General features: G+C 40.1%; 1 protein-coding gene across 2 annotated transcripts in view; it reads left to right on the top strand.

Moving 5' to 3' along the window:
• The window catches only part of lingo2b (leucine rich repeat and Ig domain containing 2b), a 40,083-nt gene extending 21,965 nt beyond the window's left edge, over positions 1–18,118 (top strand). Inside the window, exons 1-2 of one of the 2 annotated variants that reach the window (XM_046413630.1) lie at positions 12,368–13,080; positions 14,757–18,118. In XM_046413630.1, coding sequence (XP_046269586.1) covers positions 14,785–16,668 — 1,884 coding nt within the window. In that variant the 5' untranslated portion in view covers positions 12,368–13,080; positions 14,757–14,784 and the 3' untranslated portion in view covers positions 16,669–18,118. Of the gene's footprint in view, positions 1–12,367; positions 13,081–14,756 lie in introns of those variants that run through there. The other variant, XM_046413631.1, reaches the window with a different exon arrangement.
• The last annotated feature ends 2,797 nt before the right edge of the window (positions 18,119–20,915 follow it).

The raw sequence follows: 20,915 nt of genomic DNA, 5'->3' as shown, positions 1-20,915 counted from the left end.
CCTCTGTGTTTCATTGATAGAAAATAGATGAGGTGCTAATGGATGCGTGCCACCAGTAGTGCTCCATCCTATGTAAGACATAGGCTTTGCGACAGAAGCCCCTTTGTCCTCAGCTTCACTGTATTGATTTTCTGGCATATGCTTGGTTTTCTTGAATGGTTCAGATTCATAATGTTAAAACAGCTGAACTACTGCACATAGACGGAGTGTGCAGAAGGATAAAAACACATGGCTTCACTTAGCCAAGAAAAAGCTAAATGACTTTCTGTACTACTTTCTCAACTGGATGGTCTTTAAACTAGCTTCCCCAGGAGATTTGTTTTTTAGAATACCAGTCATTTGGATGACTACATGAGGGAAAAACTGTTTAAACATATAAGAGAAGCTCTACCCAAACCACACTTCCCTTCAGCAGAGACAGAATGAGCTCTAGTCTCTGTGTGGTGGCAGAAATTTTACTTCTCACTTTGTCACAAGGCTTTCAAGTGGATATCAGACTGTGCATAATGTTTTAGAATATTTATGCATGCATGTGAATGTGAGTTAACCTGGGATTTCAGTGCATTTAGCGAACATTTAACTGGTCCATTCCTGTTCCATTCCCACAAGGGTACACGTGTGCCAGTCTCCTGCTATGTTTGCAGGCAGCCAATTTTGTGGCAGATGTAAAAGGCCAGTAATATCCTGTGAAAGTATCCAGTAAGCTCTCTCTCTCTCTCTCTCTCACACACACACACACAGACACACACACTAATTTGATGCTGTTACATTAAGTCGGTGGATCCGCATTCTGCTGTAAACAAATTACAGCTTCTGTCTCAGTCACAGTGAGCCTCAGGCTTCTGTCACAATTGTAGTTAGAAATCCACAAACAGTATATTACAGTCGGTGCTTTTCTAGCAGCAGCACTCTCAGAAGAGATACAGAACATTAGGGAATTAAGTCATTATTGACCAGTACAAACAGCAACAACGCAGGTAGCAATAATTTCTAGGAAAGATCCAACTGAGGACCCTGATCTGATGAGAAATTAGTTTATACTGAAAATAGTGCTCAGACAGTCCTCATTCATCATGCTAAAACAGCTTAGTTGCAAGAATAAAATGTTGGCATTGTTTGTTTCTGTAAATCACAGACCACATTACATTTCATATGTATCGGATCAAAATTTCTACTCTTTCTCTTAGTGTTTTGTATCTACACCTAACCAGACCTGAGGTGTAACATACATATCTGAAGTTTGCAGAAATGTAAAATATCCAAATTTGTTCTGGCCATTGGGTTGAGCAAAAATGCAAAACATTCAATGCTTCCAGCTTCTTGCATGCAAGGATATGCTAGTTTCTTTGTTTTATCTCATTATAAATTAAATACATGTTATGTGGAGTGCTTAAAATAACAGACTGCATGCGCTTAAAACTACAACCCCAGAGATGAGGGTATGCAAACCAATAAGTTTGCAATGATTGGTCAAACATGGGGATAATGGTGCCCACTTACAGACAGATGATCAAGGCCTTCATAGTTTTGCAGTGGGAATAACAGTCAGTTTCAGTAAATAAACAGAAATGGGAATATTGGCAGTAAGGTCCTAAATTAAAACTCACGAAATCAAATGTCATGGCATTTTTTGAGCAATTTGAGTTGTTGCTTTTCTCACAGAATTTTTAAAAAAAGCCACCCCTCAGCTTGGATTGAGATAAAACTCTCCATTAAACACTAACATGTATTTCTCTCATTAAATTACCCTCCTACAGAACTTCAGTTTACTTAGTCATTTTGCTGGGCTGTCAGTACTGCTAATAGCTGCAACAATACTTAAAACTGTATTGCGCCAATTATATCCTTTGCAAGCTTTTGCAGGCCACATAAAATGAAGTGCTATGTCAGACTTGTTCAGGCAGTCTTTCAGTTCGCAACATCTAACTTCTATAATAGTGCAAATTTGACTTTAATTGATGTTGTATATGAATACAGCAGGCTCAATAAGTTCATCAGGAGAGCTGGCTTTGTCCTGGAAGTGGGAACTGCAGTGTCTGGCAGAGGTGTCTGAGCAGAGGATGCTGAGGAAACTGCTCAACATCCTCAACAACAAGTCACACCCCCTGCATGCCACACTGGAATCCTACCACAGCACCTTCAGTTGCAGACTGAGACCACTGAGGTGCCCCACAGAACACCAAACTCTTCAATTCATCCCCTTTCTCCACATAGGACAAAACAATTTATCCTGCACTACAGTTAACACTTTAAGATTTCCACAACAATTTCCTGTGGGATCAATAAAGTTCTGATCTTATCTTATCTTAATAATAAAAAGTTACAGTGTATTTTGAAATTAGTCAAACCAAGATAAAACAGGGTCCCTGAGGGTCTTGAACTCCAAAGCAGGTGCCTGTGTTGCCCAGCTGGTCTCATGTCAGAGCTCCTAAAATACAAAAGGTTAAGCAGTTCTAACGGGTTTGGAGAATGAGGAAACTCCACTGAGGATGAAGCATTTGTGGCAGAATGAATGAAATCAGGAAATGACAAGTGAAAAGTGAAAAGTAATCAGTGAGTTGCACCAACGCTTACATATACAGATAACATTATATATTTGATGGTGCACTAAATGTCCGTCATGCAAACCTTGTCCGTGCCGAGCGTGGTGCCAGGCTCGGTTACAACGGGGCTTGATGAAAATGACTCTTTCCCTTTCACTCCAATGTCACCTTGGCTATCACACTGACTTGAATTTGTTTGAGCTGGACTGAATTCTCGGGAGTGACAGTGGAGATTGCTAATCCGTCAGAATGATTTGGTGACAGGCGAAAGTGCTAATCCTGCCATGTTATTCAGTGCCAGTGAGGACCGCCTAATCCCTCACTGAGGGTCTGATGCAAAAAGAGATGACGCTAACTAAACGGCTCTCTAGGAAAAATGAGAGGAGGGTCTGGGAGAAAGTTCACGCTTCCACAACACAGAGACATTAGCACAGCTAATATTTACTGCTGCTTTGTGTACTTTGTTGTAAATATCTTTTGAGTCTAAGCCAAAAACATATTCGTGTGATGACTGACAACAGACTTAAAACATATTTTGTTCCTCAGGCAGATAGAAATCATGACTGTTGGGGAAAAAATTTAAAACCTTTTATTTTATGGTTAAATTTGTATTTTTTCAGTGGAGAAACTGATTCAGTCTTCAGTATTGTTTAATTCAATACAATATCAAGTTTGAGCATAACATTCAAACATCATTAAATGATCACCTCAGTTTTGACAGAGCTGAACTCAAATAGACTTGTCATAACAGATTTTTCACTGACAAAATGTTAAGTTGGGTGTTATTTAAAAATGTAATTACTGAAAAAAGTGTTGAACTGAAGCTGCTGCAGCTCTTTTCTCTCACCCACCGTCTAAATAACGGAAAATTAAACTGATTTGAAGCCAGTGTGAACATGTTGCGGCTTTGGCGCTAAATGTCTGCATGAGTTCACACATCTGTCTGAAAAACTAGCTGCTCCAGAGATCCACCCATCATTCAGGCTTTCATCAGGTTCTTGTAATTAATAACTGCTAACGGGCAAATTTACTTCCTAGAAATGTGGAGCTGAATACAGAGAAAATATCAGGCCCCAAGCTGACATGGTTTGTAAGTGGAGGAGACTTTCCAGGGAATGAGAGGAGGTTAAGATCTAAGAGAAAAGAATTGGGAATGAGAGCATATTATAATCACGATTCCTTTGGCAGCTTATCGGAAAGGACTCACTTTTAATTATAGAGATGTCAGATATCTGATATCTAATCCAACTATGTTTAATGTTTGCAATCAGTTGATTTTCAGTGGAAATTATAGATTGACCCAGAGGTAGTCTGTATAAAACAGAAGTGAGATGCCCCCACATGTGATTTTTGTACTATCTGCAAGTGAATCTGTGAAAAATGAACTTCTTTTTAAAATCCAAGAGTTAATTGCCTATTTATCAGCACCCTGATCCAACTGCAGTAATGTTAATTGTGGTTCTCCCAGTCAGAGAGATGAATCATCTTATGGCTGAATGAGAGGCCTGAAGCTGGGAGAGAATGAGCCCGACAGATTTGACAAAAAAAATAAAAGGCCTATAAATATATTTGACTGTATGACATGCAGGCTGAAATTGACAAAATTATAGGAGTAGTTCAAAATTTTGGAAAATAAGCTTATTCAATTTCCTGTCAAGAGATAGATTAGAAGATTGATAGCGCACTTGTATGTGTCTGTTATATATCAAGCTGCAGCCAGGAGGCGGTTAGCTTAGCATAACATAAACCCTGAAAACAGGAGGAAAAAGCCAGTCAGCCACTGTAAAATGGCTGTTTGATTATGTGTGGGACTGTATCTTAGTTAGGAGCAGTGACTTGCTGAAGTCTCTTGGCATAATTGTCAGGGGAAATTCTCAGTGATGAAAAAGTTTAAGGAATCAGCAACAAAAACAGCTCAGCACATAACCTTGCATTATTAATTTATACAAACAAGATCATGAACTTGCTATTTCGCATCTGTTTTTTTTAAACTTTGCACAGAGCCAGGATAGATAATTTCTCCCAGCTTCATTTTGACTGAACAGAGGAAATCATCAAATTGCATGGATTAGATGAGATGTTAGATAAATAACATCAGGAACATGACAGTTTGTTATCAAAAACAGTTACTATAAAAAAAACTGTATGTTTGAGAAGGAAGAATTTATTTGCTTGAGTGAAATTTAAAAAAAAAAAAAAAAAAAAACCCTTACTACACAAATTAGTATGAGTTAGTCTCATAATATTTAAGCACATAGTAAAATAAGTGTAGAATCTGCCATACAGTGTGGAAACCAGAAGGCTTTGTGTTAATTTATAAACGTGTATGTTTCCATAGCTACACCTTAGACTGTGAAAAAAAGCATTGTTACAATTGTGATGATGTCCTTGAGCACTCCATAATGACTCCTTTCTTGTATGAAGTGTGACTATATGTGTAGGTCACCTCAGAGGATCAGTGGGACCTGTGAATGTGGACTGTGGTATGGAGTCATCTTATTTTTACAAATGGATATATATATTCACAAAATTATAAAGAAGGGTATTTCATCAAAATGTTGAACGATTCCTTTGATTATTGTCGTTGTTCCCTGTATTGATGGATTAAACTTGATTCTGTTCAATATGCCATCTGCACTAGAAAACTATAAATTTGAAAAGGATATTACATTATACTTCACTGTTATTTTTCTCACTAATTGAATCTAGTTGTCCTGACTGACTCTTATTGAAGCTCCTGTTCTTATGAACACAACACAGACACAAGATGTAGTTAGTTACGTTTCACTTCTTAAACTAAATAAAAATGCCTTATTTATGAGGTTCCTTGTTGTTTTCAGATGAGAGTACTTTCCATTGTTCTCATTTCCTGTGAAATCCAGAGAAGCAACTGTTGAATCTTAAAATGAAGGGCGGACTTTAATCAATACTTGGGATCGATATGGGCACCATATAATTGGAACAGGCCCCTACCAGGACAGTACAAATGCCTCCCCTGAGTTTTGTGGCATACATAAAAAATGTTGACAACAAGAGACTGACTAATATCAGCAGGTTCCTTTTACCCTTTTATTTTTAGAGGTAAGAAATAGATGTAAGTTAACACTTGACCTTTTAAAGCCTTATTGTTGTTGTGGTCTGGCATCATCTGAAATTGAAAAAGACAAAGTGCTGACGGCAGCCACGGGAGTTCCTTCACCTACTGAAAAAGAAAATCATATGTTACATTGTGTGCAGATTCTTTCCAGTAAACTAAAACCTTGTATGTGGATGATTGGGATGTTGGGGTTTTTTTTTAAATGGTTGTTAGGATTTCACACATTCTTAACAGAAGATAATCCTATCTCCTACTGTAGTTGCAGTAAGTATTGGATGGCACTCCTACAAAACTTGGAACTAAATGATAATACAATTTTGTAACCCATTACATAGAACATATTTGCAGAAGATAACATTATTAGAACAGGGGTAGGATAAACTGGTGTAATATACTAAGACAAATCTCATTTTGGTGAATAGCAAAGGGCCTGTGAGTCAGTAGTGGTATGCATATACCATGAAAAATGGATGAGTTCTACCTCCCAAGACTAAAATTAGAAGGAAACCTAATATGGTGAGTGTCCTTCAAGTAACACTCCGATTCATAAGCAACAACAAGAGACCGAGGGTGAGAAAAATCTGCTATTCCACAAAACACTTTCCAAGATAGGTAGGGAAACATAATGTTGGTCGACACTGTGGAAACCCGATTATTCCTTTTTGCAGGAAACCTAAGCAGCCATTGAAATGAAGAGATGGCATTTTTTCAAGCAGTCATTTCACACAACATGATTACTGTGTGACTGTCCTTGAATGACAACAGCGCTAAGGTGGAATATAAAGTGGCAAAAAGTATAAATGGACAATGTTGTATGAATATTGATACACAAGTTCCAGCAGCATTGCAGATTTTAGTGTGTGCATGCTAATGTTTGAGGATAACAATTCAAGTGGAATCATTTGGTAAGCAGCTATCAGATTAACAATTTAACTGTTCCATTAATTAGTGAGGAAGGGTCTTAATGGACTTTTTTCGGTCCTTTAGCTTTAGGAACTGCTGAGCATCTGTAGCAAGGGCCAGTTATTAACGACTTACTAACATTCAAAAGTGCAGGCTTAATGGCTTGTTAATTTATCAATTGAAGATCTTTAAATTTACTGTTAATTTGTAACTCAAAAACTAGTATGGACCTTGTTTTTCTAGTTGTGGAAACCAGGAAGTGCTTGATCATTACTTAAATGTTTTTTATGGCTTTGTTCATACATGGGGGCGGCACGGTGGTGCAGTGGTTAGCACTGTCGCCTCTTAGCAAGAGGGTTCCAGGTTCGAATCCCGGCCTGAGCCCTTCTATGTGGAGTTTGCATGTTCTCCCTGTGCCTGCGTGGGTTTTCTCTGGGTTCCGGCTTCCTCCCACAGTCCCAAAAACCTGCACATTAGATTAGCTGGCTACTCTACATTGCCACCAGGTGTGGTTGTGTGTCAGCTGTGTGCGATTGTCTGTTTTTGTGTGTCAGCCGTGTGCGACTGTGTGCGATTGACTGGTGACCAGTCCAGGGTCGCCCGTAGTCAGCTGGGATTGGCTCCAGTTCCCCCGCAACCCTGATGGATAAGTGGTATAGAAAATGGATGGCAGGGCTGTAGAGGAAGGAGCCCCAATACTTGTGGAATATTTGCTACTTGGTTGGCATTTTCTGTTCTCTCAAAGGCTCCATCAGCAATGGATTTTAAAACCAATTTTGCTGTTGATGCTTTAACATCATCATGAACATAAAAATCTGCTTCATTTTTATTTATTTATTTATTTATTGCCCCTTGTGTGTTGAGGGACAAGGAACACAACACTGACATATTATTGCCTATTGACTCATATACACACAGAGCAGAGCAACATTAGTATTCATTTGGATATCTACATGACAGAACCAATATTTGCTCTGCTGTTAGCTCTGCTTTGGTCTCCACAAACTGCTGAGGGAAATATCTGGCTCTTCACTTGTGAAATACTCTATTAAGTTGACCAGCAAGTTGCAAACATGCAATATTTGGTGCTTGGCAGGTATTACACAGTTTTTGGAACGTTTTTGCTGAAAACTGCTAATGAGAGCAGTGAAATGGAATCAAAGCTGTAAAGCAGCAGACCATGAATCCAAACCAATCTGCAAAAGGACCTTAAATGGGTTCTGGTGAGCACAGAGGAAATACAGAGGTGATGATGATTCTCTTGACTCGCCACTGTGAGTGACACGTTTCATGTTATACAAAGTCATTTGATCTATATATTTATTAATAATTAATATAAAAAAATGTCAGAGAATCTTGTTGTTGGGAGTTTCTACGTAAGCTTACAGGTTCTGTTTAAGCATTTGTTGTGCATGTGGATGGAAGGCACAAATGGTTTTATTATAATAGTTGTTGTATGAGGTATCTTTTTACACTGATCTCAATAAGACAAACACAACATGCATTTAATTTCTCTGTCTATCTAACCATATGCAGCTGCAGTGTTTGCAGTTCATCTGACAGCATTTGCTTCAGACGTGTGCCATGCTGAAAGTGATGCAGAAATGTTATTAAGTCCGACCAATTAAGTGACCAGAGTGCTTATTCAGACACGAGTCCAACATGTAAAATTAACATGATATCTATAGAACACAGAGCATATAGGAAAGAGACTTCAATTTGAATTTCAAAGTTTTACTGTGACATAATTCCTGTGGTGGAGGAATATAATGTTTACATTATTCATATCCACAGTGTGGACCCTTATAGAGTGTTTGTGATCTTTATTTCAGTTCTGGAGGCTGTAGTTTAAAAGCGCTACGTAGTCCCTCCCTCTGTCTATCAGTGCGAGCAAACACCGACTAAGTATTAACTGGACTTTTGCAAATCCAGAGATTGCAGGGTAAAGCAACATCCCTTGTGAGCACACAGCACAGCAGACGTACAACAAGCCACATGGTGGAAGGCAGGATACGCTGCTGATAGCTCAACAAGGCACCGCTTCAGAGGAAACAGGCCAGTGGTGCAGAAAGGAGCTGTTTAATTGGCAGGATTTGAATGCACAAGCACTAATTAGCCGAGAAGAACACAGTTCAACTTCCGAATCCCAACAGCATCCTGAAAACTCTGCTGACATTTTGCACTCTGCAGGGTGGTCAGTGGGTGTCAGAGTGCCACAATTCCCAGAATAGAAATTACATTTGGTTTGTTAGTCTTTGTGGTGAAAACACAGTGAATTATCACTGAACCGAGCTTGGGCTACACTGACAGTACAACATATTAGGGATGCATCTACACAAGACTCATCTCAATTGTCTCAAAGCTTGGATCCTGCAGCTCCTCAGCTTCTGTTTGCCTACATCTTCTCTCTCATTGTATGGACATAAAAAAAACATTCAGTGAGATTTTTTTGTTTGTTTCATCACACGGCATGATAAATACAATATGTATCCCTCATCTTTTGTTAATTCAGTGCATCACAAGGTCCCTCATTGGATCAGCAACAAAGTCCATGTAGAACACTGTCAGCGTGTCGTAAACACAATTTGCACGCACATTTGTTCATACAACAGCAAGCAAGATGCAAAAAAAGATGACATGTTTAACGATGTGGCATTTTAGGTCAATTATCATGTGATTATCATGAGTGTATTATGTTATATGCTCATGCTGCAGCAATAATCGTCTACATGTGAACCCTCTCATGTGAAATAATTCCATTATTCATGCCGCTGTTATATCTGGAAATGAGCAAAGTAGAACATTTGGGACTTTTTTTAATATTTCATGAGAAAATATGAATAAAAACTGTGTTTTATGACTCCAATGATGCAAAGTGACACATGAAAACTTAAAGGAAATACATTTATTAAAAAAAAAAAAAACAGTAATAACATTAAAGTTGCAGTACTGCAGGTGGTATTTCTCACAAAGATACAACCATGCATTGATGTAACAGACACCTAAAGGCAAAAATAAAAGTATCTGCCACATATGCTGTCAATAAAATTCATTAATCAATAATCAATTCATCAATAACTCTGTGGCGATCAATGATGTAAGTTTTTAAAATTCATTGGTACAGTCCAATTAAGTTCTTCTCACTCTAAAATGCATTTGCTCTGTTCCTGTCAAGCGCCATATATTTGGAAAGTGGTGTGATAATGAACAGGGATTTAATACTGCTTGTCTTGACAGATAGGCCCACAGATTAAAATCAACATGTGCACCGAGCATTGCTTGAGTAGCCTATTATGGAGATCTCCTAGAAGAGCTGTAATCAGTTTTTCAAGCTTTACTCGGTTAAAATCACATTAGAAATCACAGTCAACTCAGGCAAACAAAGGTTTTATCTCATCACGTAAGCATGGCTTTCCTTATTTTTTCTTCATGTATGTCTGCTTTATCCGCTTTCTTGTTTTTTTTCCCTCTTCTCTCTTTCACTCTCACTCTCACTCTCACTCTCACAGTGACTCATGCATCACCCTACAGCTCCTTTTCGGCTGTCAGATTTTCTGCAGTTTCACTGACTCTAATCCAATTCAAAACCAAATCCCAAAACGCTCAACCCTGTAGGCTGCCCTTCTCAATGACCCTCCTCACCATTACCATTTACCCAGAATTCTGTGGGATCTTGTATGTTTTCAATCCTGCCTATGACACGGTTGGGCCCAAGTGTTTCCAAAAATATGGCTCTAAGAGAGTCAAGTAATGGCCACTACAGTACTGTATGTGCCACCTAGGTCAGCCTGGGTCAGGCTTTCATTGACATAACTGCGCACAACTAGGCCATATGATTCTAGATAATACTATCATATGCCACCGATGTGCCATAGATAACTTTTTTGAGAACTAGCATTAATATTTTTTCACTGTCATAAATAATTATATATTCACCTTCACTCAAACTCTGTTTTGGTCCCCACCATTGGATGACACATCTCCACTTCCTCTGTGCAAAAGCTAAGCTGTCATCTAACACTGATGTCATTTGGAGCCAGAGTCTGTGATCAGCTTGTTCAAGTTCACACACCTGCCTGAACCAATCACAATCAGCACTCAGTTGTCAACCGTGACCAACCTTATCTGAAAAATTGACACTTGAACCTACATTAGAATTATAAGTACTACTACATAACAAGAACTACCTAAAATGACAGAAATCATCTTTGGGAAAAATTAATTTGATGTGTACTTTGAGTGTTTAGGTCCATGTCCCATCTGCTAACATGGAGGGGGGAGGGGTTTATGACCTGTACCGGAGACAGCCATCAGGGTGCAATCAAGATGTTTCCATTCACTTTGGAGAGCTCTCATTATCATCCATCTTCATATACTGTCAATGTCCAGTTAACATTTGTCATTAGCTTTGTTAGTCTGCTATTTGGTGCTATTGCAGTTACAGTGAGTTTATTAGAAATCTTTCTGTGAGAAGAGCTGATTGGAATCAGTGTTGATGAGTGGTGAGATGGAAACAAAACTGTAATGTTTTGGGACGTAAAATCAAAGCTCAAAGACACTAAAATGCTTCTTAGTGCAGAGGTGAACTGCTTCACAGATTTTCTTCATTGTTAATGTTAAAAATATTAGTGCAGCTTTAAAAGCTTAAAATATCTGCAAAATTACCATCAGATGTGATTAGTCTGGTTTAATGACTGCAAATCAATGAAATGATTGCATACAAATTTGGTATCCTTTGAATGTTAATTGTTCCTTATAACGTTCCTTAAATATGGGACAACATTTCCCATGAATCCAGAAGCCTCCTGTTCTTTCTATTTAACATGTTGGAAGTGATTTTCCCCTCATCTGCCTTTCAGTCCCTCCAATACGTGCCACTGCCAGAAAATCTGAGAAGCTTTAGCTCTGTTTTTCTTGACAAACAGGGGCATCGTCAAAACAAGCTATTGAATCTCCAGCTAATTCTGAACAGGTGCCATAATATGGAAAATATAGGAACAAATAAAAACTGGATAAGCCACCATTATTTGAGCTGACTTGTTTCTTTTAATCCTACAAATGTTTGATGAAGTGATTTAGTGACGAGAAAAAGAAATTATCACGATTTCCTATCTGTGACTACCTTTGTAAAAATGCTTTTTCTTGTAATTTTCCTCTATCATTTTATTTGAATCTGAAACCATGCAGCCATAAAAATTGAAACTTAAAGGTTCACATACCATTATATTATATTACATACTTAGATACTTTCAACCCTCATCAACTATCCATTTAATCATTCTGTAATTTGAAAAACGTGTCTTAAAGGCAAAAAAAAGGAGGTGTAGGACAAGGGGCTCAATGTGCCAGATATAGATTGGGACATCAAACAGACTGCTGGTCTTCAGCAGAATCAAAGCTGCATCATTTCTCAAGGTTATGCACTTACACAAGTTCTGAAATAGTATTTTAATCCAAGGACATGATCTACGGTCTTTGAGAATTTTTATTTTACAATGTATCAGTAGTGCTGTAAAGCCTGAATCTGGACATATTTAGATTTCTGATATTTACTGTAAATGATTCAGATTTTTTAGGATTACAGCCTTAAAATGCAGAAAATTCTCTTTGAAGTCTGATGTATTTACTGTGAAGAGACTAGATTTTTTCAGTTGCCTGGGAACTTGTTTAATGTTTAACTCAAGTGAAAGCCAAAAAGTTCCTGCATAACAATAGACATTTCACCATGTGATTTTTCTGATATGAGCCTAAATAATTTACAAGGTAGCTGTGTTTTCATGTGCACAACAACTCTCTGAGCAGAGCTGTGGTGAGACTGTGTGCTGCCTGACATACAACTCTCCAACAGATCACCAGACCAGTTCCCCACTGCAGCAACAGACAACTGGACTGTAATTATTAAACAGAGAGGCAGAGAGAAGCTGAGGCTGACGGGTATAGGCAGACTGATAAATACACAAAGACAGAAGCGGGCTTGTGGACGGATAATAAGGTAGACAGACAGAGATAGTTACCAGTGCACCAGACGGATGGGCAACAAGACAGGCCGACAAATAGCAAGGTGGCCAGAATGATAGATTGGAAGCATCTTAAACCAGGCTCCGCTACACCAGTGACACTGAATTTACAGGAATATATTCAATTTGTGGGTTCTTTCAATCTGAGGACTAAAGGAACATGAAATAATGTCACCCTCCTTACTCCATTTCTTCCTTTTTTCATTAATTTGATTGGCAGACTACACAGAGCGGATGGGAGTAAGGGTTTGTAGTTGCTGTGGCAACGGCCTGCTCTTTGTTAAAGGCTACATTCCTGGCATCTGATGTTTCTGCGCTGCGATCGATAAAAACCCCAGCCTGCAGGGACTGTTGAATGGACTGGGGCTTTTGCCAGGCCAGGCTGGAGCGGGTAGAGAAAAGGAGTTAGGAGCAGGATGTGTGAACAGGAGGACAGAGAGATAAAACAGCGATAGAAAGAAGAGGCAAAGAGGAGAGGTGCGGAGACGCGAGCAGTGCAGCTGCCGAGTCGAGCTCAGGGGTGAGTATGTGCTCTCTGGCTCCTTCTGCCTCATCTCGGCTATTTTCTGAATGTCACTCACTTCACTATCAGAGTAAGGTCTGCGTCTGTTTGTGTGCTCATCATCTGCTTACCTTGGCAGCACCGTCATTGAGAAGAGCCTTGCAAGCAGTCAAAAGATCTTTAAGGGCTCTTTTCATATTTCTATCATTTTTCTTTGCCTTTATGATAGGCATTCAAATGTCCGCCGCTCACGGATGTATCGTACGTTTTACGCACCTAATTGGCAAAGATAGCCATGAGCAGAATGGAGATACTGCTGGTAATGAGGCAATTACTGTCAGCCTCTCTGTCTACTTAGCCATCTGTCAATTCAACAACCTGTGGCTGCTGGAAGGTGCTTTTCTGTCAATGTCTGTCTTTTTCCAAGCTGTGGAAAGGCATGGCTCTCAGAGAACATAATGTTTTACAGTTGAACTCTGTATCCTTCCTCTCATTACCTGGTTGTTAACTTGCCTTCCCGTAAAACCCACCTGTAGGATGGCTGGGAATTGGAGCCACATTTCACAGATTAGATTAACAAAATATAAATGAAATTACTGAAAGACAACACTCATAAATCAAATCAAGCAAACAAATGACAAAACCAATGCAAATTTGCTCATATTAAATAAGTCCAAGCTATGTGGATACTACCTTCAAGTCATTTTCATTGTACTTACTGTAAAGTGCCGTTATCCTGATAAAGCCGAAAGTGCTGCCCGACCAGTATACTTTTTATCATCATGAGCTGTGACAGTGTGACAGCTGTAAAGACAAACACAGTGACTGCAGCAATGTTCCTCTGCTGTAGTGTACAGACTGGGATTTAGCCTGCAAGTAAAATGCAAACCTGAAACAGTAGTAGTTAATGGCAGTAAAGTGAAACTGACAGCGCAGCAAAGAAATGAAGCAAATTGAAACTGTTTGTGATAATTAAATATGAGATATGACAAATGTAGAAACAACTCAAATTCAATGTGTCTATCATTATACAACCCAGGATTGCACAATGAAATGATACGAATATGATATAATATGAATCACGTATTTGTTTCCATTTATCTACTGGTGTTATGTGTGCCTGGCAAATGCTGCTTTAAACTCTGTGGATTCACTTATAGGAGCAAACACAAGCTGCTATTTCATTTCCTATTTAGTTTGTATTTTAGTTTGAACGCTCGCCACATAGTCTGCTCGACACTCCGCCCCCTCAAACACAGATACTCACCATTATCGCTGATGCAAAATACAGAGTCACAAACACAGCAACATCAAATCCAAATGGGCATTTAGCCTCACTACACTCTAACGAGCTTCATTTCTCACCAATGGGCTGAGACATCTTCCATCCCCACGAAACACCCTCAGTTAGCCTGCAACCTTTTGTGATAACGCAGTGATAAATGTTCACATTTTTATTCAGCTGATATTTCTCTTGCTGTGTCTTGCCCTGCTGTGAGTTTAATTCCATTATATCCACCTTGCCTGGAAAAGGGACAGTTCATTAAGGAAGAAAAGACTAGGCAGTTTAAGGAGACATAAAGTGTAAAAGGTTGAAAATGTGAAAAGGTGGGGGGCAAAGAGATGAAAACTGCGCGTTGAGCTGAGTGTGGAGTATTCTAACACATTTCTTGTTCTTGTACTCTGTCTTGCAGGGCTTGTTCGTGATGGTGCTCTGTATGGATGAGAAACTGTGCCGTGACAGAGGGCAACGTGGGTAAAAGAGACATGCGACACCCAGCCCTGCACCACTACCACATCTTCCTGGGCGGGGCCTTGCTGCTTCTCCTGATCAGCCCGGCTCTGAGCTGCCCCGCCCGATGTGAGTGCTCTGCCCAAAGCAAGTCAGTTAGTTGCCACAGAAAGCGCCTGCCTACCATCCCCGAAGGTATCCCCATTGAGACACGTGTGCTGGATCTCAGTAAAAACAAGCTACGCATCATCACACCAGACAACTTCTCTTCATTCCAGCAGCTGGAGGATCTGGACCTCAGCGACAACCTCATCACTGTGGTCGAACCAGGCTCATTTCGTTCTCAACTTGCTCTCCGCTCGCTCAACTTTCGCAGTAACTTGCTTCAGCTGATTCCTGCCGGTGTGCTGTCGGGCCTCACAAACCTCACCCGCCTTGACCTCAGCCACAACCGACTGGTGGTTCTCCTGGATCATGCCTTCCAAGATCTGCGTAGGTTGACATCCCTAGAGGTGGGTGACAATGAGCTGGTTTTCATCTCTCAGCGGGCTTTCACAGGATTACTTGGACTTCAGAGTCTGACCCTGGAACGGTCCAATCTGACCGTGGTTCCTACTGATGCTCTGGGACATCTGCACAACCTGGTTGAACTGCGCATGCGCTACTTGAGCATTGGTTTTCTAAAACCATTCTCCTTTAAGAGGTTATTGCGCCTTCGCCGATTAGACATTGATTACTGGCCCTGGCTGGACACACTGCCTCCTCACTCACTGCATGGCCTCAACCTCACAACACTGTTCATAACCAACACCAACCTGTCTGCCTTCCCTGGTGCGGCACTGCGCAACCTGCCCTACCTCACACATCTCAACTTGTCCTACTGCCGCATCCAGCACATCCATCAGGGAGATTTGGGCCAGCTCCCACACTTACTTGAGCTCCGCCTTCAAGGGGCTCATCTGGTTTCTATTGAGCCCTTTGCATTTGTAGGCCTCAAATCTTTGCAACTACTGGATGTGTCACAGAACAGCCTGGACTCTCTGGAGAGAGGAGTGTTTGCCTCACCAGACAGTCTCCAGAGGCTGTGTCTGGGTGGAAACCCATTAGTGTGTGACTGCAGATTGCTTTGGCTACTCAATAGCCACAAGCCTCCCTCTCTGCAGGTTCTGGATGACCAGCCTGAGTGTAGTGCTCCTGAGCACCTTCTGGGGAAAACTCTCCGTGACCTCAAGGAACCTCTGGTCTCTAGGTACATGACCTGCACCAAACCACGGATTGGACCCAACACGACCCAGCTGCTGATGGCTGATGAGGGTCAGCCTGCCCACCTGAGCTGCATTGCAGAGGGAGCACCTCGGCCCTCAGTGGTATGGATTACACCTCACAGACGCTACATCACAGCCAAGAGCAGTGGTAGGGTGGAAGTCCAACCAGATGGTACTCTGGAGATCAAAGCAGCGGAGCTACACGACAGTGGGGTGTACTTATGTATTGCCAGTAACCCTGCTGGCAATGCTAGTCTGTCAGCTTCTTTAGCTGTGAAGAGCCTAGGCACTGGGGACAGATCTCTCCATATCAACAGGAGCTCAAACTATCTGACAGACTCTAACAGTACATGGGGCAATGGGACAGTACTGTACAATATGACAGTTCCTATAGACATTAAGACCATCATCATATCTACAGCCATGGGTTGCCTGTCCTTCCTAGGTGTGGTCATCTTCTGCTTCCTGCTTCTGTTTGCCTGGAGCCGAGGGAAAGGACGCCACAAGAGCAACTTTGATATTGAGTATGTCCCTCGCAAATCCAACGGAGCAGCAGCAGAGGTGACAGAAACAAGTGGCCCACGACGGGTCAACATGAAGATGATCTGAAAACAGTGCAGACTGACGCATACAATAGTAACGTCAAAACAACAAAATGTCCACATATCAGCCGAAAAAAAAGTGTTTTTTTTTCTATGACAAAGTGGATTTGTGACAAAAGAAAGTGATGTACTAATATAGTGGGTGTCAATATGACAGTGATCTAGTGATAAAGTGGGCATGTGAATATAAAAGTAAAACCGTGGACGTGTTTATATGACATAATGTTCTCATACAGTACATTGAATATAATACTATAACCAACATATCAATATGGAAGTGATATAGTGCTGCACTAGGCATGTGTTTCAGTGGTGATGTGATGAGTAATGATGTTGTCGACTCACCGTGACATCAAGGTGATGGAGGGAGCCGCTGGCAGTGACAGTGGACATCTTTGCGTGGCAGTAGAGCTATCATCACTGCAACATGCCAGGACAAAATTGTCTAATACCCATATTAGCTGCAGTATGAAAGCTGTGTTCATGGGTGCGCGCGTGCGTGTATGTGTGAGTGCATCAGTGTGCGCATGTTGCATTTGTGTGTTTCTTTGTGCATGTGCACGCATTGCCTTTCTTGTTGGATGGAACAATTAAGATGATAGGGTCCAAAGCATTTTTCCAGGCCTTTGTTCATGTTTGGTCATTGTAACAACAGTCTTGCCACTGTTGAGTAAAAGAGAGAATTATCTATGTTTGTATGCAAAATCACAATTATTATATTCAAGAGAAATGCTGCAGAAATTTTGAAATAGGTCATTTTACCCTGTGGAACGACTTTAACATTAGATGGGGATTTTTTAAAACTCAAGGAAACACACACAGTAGTTACAATCTCAAGTCCGAGCTTTAACCATAGAGTTCACTTTCCAACAGCATTCAACACTCCAGAGAAATAGCAGTGGCCAGTGGTGTTATTGCTTCGGAAAAGCTTTTAGCTATAGAAATGGCATGTTAAACCCATTTTATAACATAATAAATCATGGGCAGATTTTCCTGCCAGACAAATCCCTTGATATGATATAAGAGTCGGTAGCCAGACACAATGGCAAAGATTTACTGGCCGGTGCCCTCTTTGGGGCGAGACAACGTTGAGCTTTGCGGATTTATGGGTTGAATTTCCCCCTCTCTCATTTTTCTCTGATCGCACCACTTCAAGCTAGTGTGTCCGCATTTGTTCCTGGGGCACTGGGTATTTAATAGATGGCAATTTAAAAGTTGTAGTGAAATATTGTATTGGTTAGTTTTCCTCTTTTTCTTTTCTTTTCATTTTTTAAATGTTTTAAATGTTTAGGGAAAACAGTAAAACAATTAAGGGCAATTCTTTGTAAAGCAGGGACGTGGATGTTAACTTGTGTGATCCTGTTGTGATAAAATGTTCAAGGTTGTAAAATTGTTTTCATATGACAAATTTATGGGTATATTTTCAAAAAGGAAATAAATCTTAATCATACCCCTATAAATGGAGTTTCAGTAGTTCAACTTTTATTCACTGACTTCAAAGTGATGTTCATATGATTTTTTTTGTCGAGTATTTAAAAATGTTCCTATAACATTTATCTGTCACTCAGTGTTGTATTAATCTACTGTCATGATTTAATGAATCTAATTTTCCTATTTATGTCATATAGTAAACCCTGTGTTGTAACTATTTATGGGATTTTTACTCACATGGTCAGTATAGTATCATAGAGGCAGTGTAATTCATGTGTCTTTGTTTTCTCTTTGCGTTTTGACAGCTCAGCCTGTGTCTCATGTCCAGACATTGTCGACCAGTCACAGCTGTTACAGGTTAATACACTTGTCGTGCTTGAATGCTTTATTCATTGCACACTCACACCATGAACGCTGTACGGCAATCAACGTGCAGACCTTCAAAGTCAAATTACCGCTCTCACCTGATTTGTAAGCTACACTATCTGCATGGTTCTGGGGATGGCAAAGTTGATTGGATGGTCAGTTGGTCTGTAATTTTTGTTTGGGTGGGTCATTGAGAAATTAGCAGTCCACAGAGTATCGATGGGACTTGGATGAACCGTTGCGCTTTTCCTTCACCACCAATCATGAAGTTGACATTTTTAATTTATAGAGAAATGTCTCAACACCGATTGGATGGATTGCCATGAAAGGTTAATGTCCTCATCACAATTAATGCCTTTGGTGGTCCTTTAATATAACAGTTTAAAATCTGAATTTACCAATATCTTTGGTTTAAACATATTTCTGCAAAAATAATGACATTCTCATCAGCCTCAACTGTACTTTGTGTTGAGTGCTAATTAATAAGTTTTGGCAGGGCAAAACACAGTCTCTATTATTCAGCAGCAACATCAATAACACAGTCCTAAGTTGTTTTGCCCGCTTTCTGCATGTGTTAATACACATTTGCAGCTCATTTGAATAAAGTAACAGATGCCTGCCTGCCTGTAGTCGAATGATTTTGTTGCTCATAACTTCCTGTCATCATGCATTTTAAACATCAATATAGCCTATCTCATAGCGCATCAGCTGGCTGCTGCACATCTTATTTTGAGCTGCAGTCAAATTTCATATTTGTTCAAGTATCTGACAACAGAAAACAAACACAAAACATTTTCATAAGTGGAAAAAAAATTCTACTTCACAAATTACAAACATTCACATGGAATTGAGATCAACAAATGACCTGCACAGTTATTATAAATTATCAGAAGTCCATAGGTGGTACTAGTTATGTGCCAATAGGGCTTCAGTGTGCATCCTCTAGTTTGGACTTAGTTGCAGCTCTCCTCACACATTGAAAGTAGTTGTACAGAGTCATCTCAGCACTGACAAATTCTGTTGTGTATTCATATTCAAGCTGCTAGAGGTTGCAAACCCTGAGCTCTGATTGTGCACCACACAACCCTTCGCTCCGAATGGGAATTGGAAAACTGCGAGCGCATGCAGCTTTTTGCTGTTCACACTGATCAGAAAACATCAAAACTGGGACACATGAAGGAAAAACATCAGAACTGGGACACTGTGAACCACAGCAAGCGTGTAGTCTAAATAGCCTATGAGCAATCACATTACATGACCTGACACCTAAGGAGAAAAACTGCATGGCCTATCTCTGGTCATATCAGTATTTTCCCATCTTGGCCAAATGCTTCACTGAAAAGGAGCCCTGAATGGTTGCCTCCTTTGCTGTTTCACCTGACAATCAGATAAAAGGAAATGCTAATTTGGCATCCTGCTCGAACAGGAAGCGTCTTTTTCAGACAGTACTTGATGCTATCATGCTAATGGTGAAAAGACTTTCTGTCTTTTGTGTTTGAAAGCTCACAGGGAATATTCAGGCTGCTACTGTCGCATTGATAAGATCAAAGTCCCTCCAATTGGTTTTTATTATTTTTGTTGCAGTTTCCCCTTTGCTGAGAGAGCACTACAAAGAATGGAGAGGAAATATGATGAATCTGTCACTGTCTGGTCTCATACATGGAGGATTCCTGAATCAGTGTGTGATCTATATTAGAACATAAGTGATAACCCTGCTGAGTGGTCTGGCAAACAGACACATTGTTATTAGCCTCATTTTGATTAAAACCTGAAGCACCATCGATTGCAGTAAATATACTACGATGCTAGCACTTTAAGTAACTTGAATTAGAGGTGTTCATGCTCAGGGCCTTGCACCCCTAAATAAATAATTTCACACATCATAAAGGATCCTCATAAAGCATCTGTCACAACCTTGCAGCCTCATCAAAGAGCATGAATCAAAGTGAACCAGACACTGTGTGCCTGAGTGCCGCATCAGAGTGATTTTAGCTTGGTTGTTAAAGAGGAGCTTCATCCAAAAAATGGGAAATCCAAGTTTGTTGGCCAGTGATTGAAATAAAAAGAATTTTCCTGTGTTTTGCAGAGGGGGTTGTAAGTTCATGCTGTCTTGTGAAATTGATCTTTCTTTCACAACCAACTTCACTAAAGCACTTTTTATCCCCCACCAAATCTAAGCTGATGGTAACTGACAATATGGTGCATTAGGTTCTTGTTAGATATACAAGAAGAGCCACAAGCAGAGGGCACATTAACATATTTATAAATAGGGGATTATATGTATTTAAGGGGGAAGGGCACAGTCGGCACAAGGTGATGGTATGTTCTTCTGTGCACCACTCTGAATTTACTTTCATCAAATCCTATCACATCCTGATGGAGCAGATTATCTTTTATGTGTTGAGTGTCAGTTACCTACCTATTATACATGTTCCCATTTTCCAACTTTATAACTTT

This window comes from Scatophagus argus, chromosome 15, assembly GCF_020382885.2.
Source record: "Scatophagus argus isolate fScaArg1 chromosome 15, fScaArg1.pri, whole genome shotgun sequence".
NCBI lineage: Eukaryota > Metazoa > Chordata > Actinopteri > Scatophagidae > Scatophagus > Scatophagus argus.
The sequence above is the reverse complement of the archived record's forward strand: the minus strand, read 5'-3'. Positions and strand labels throughout refer to the sequence as shown.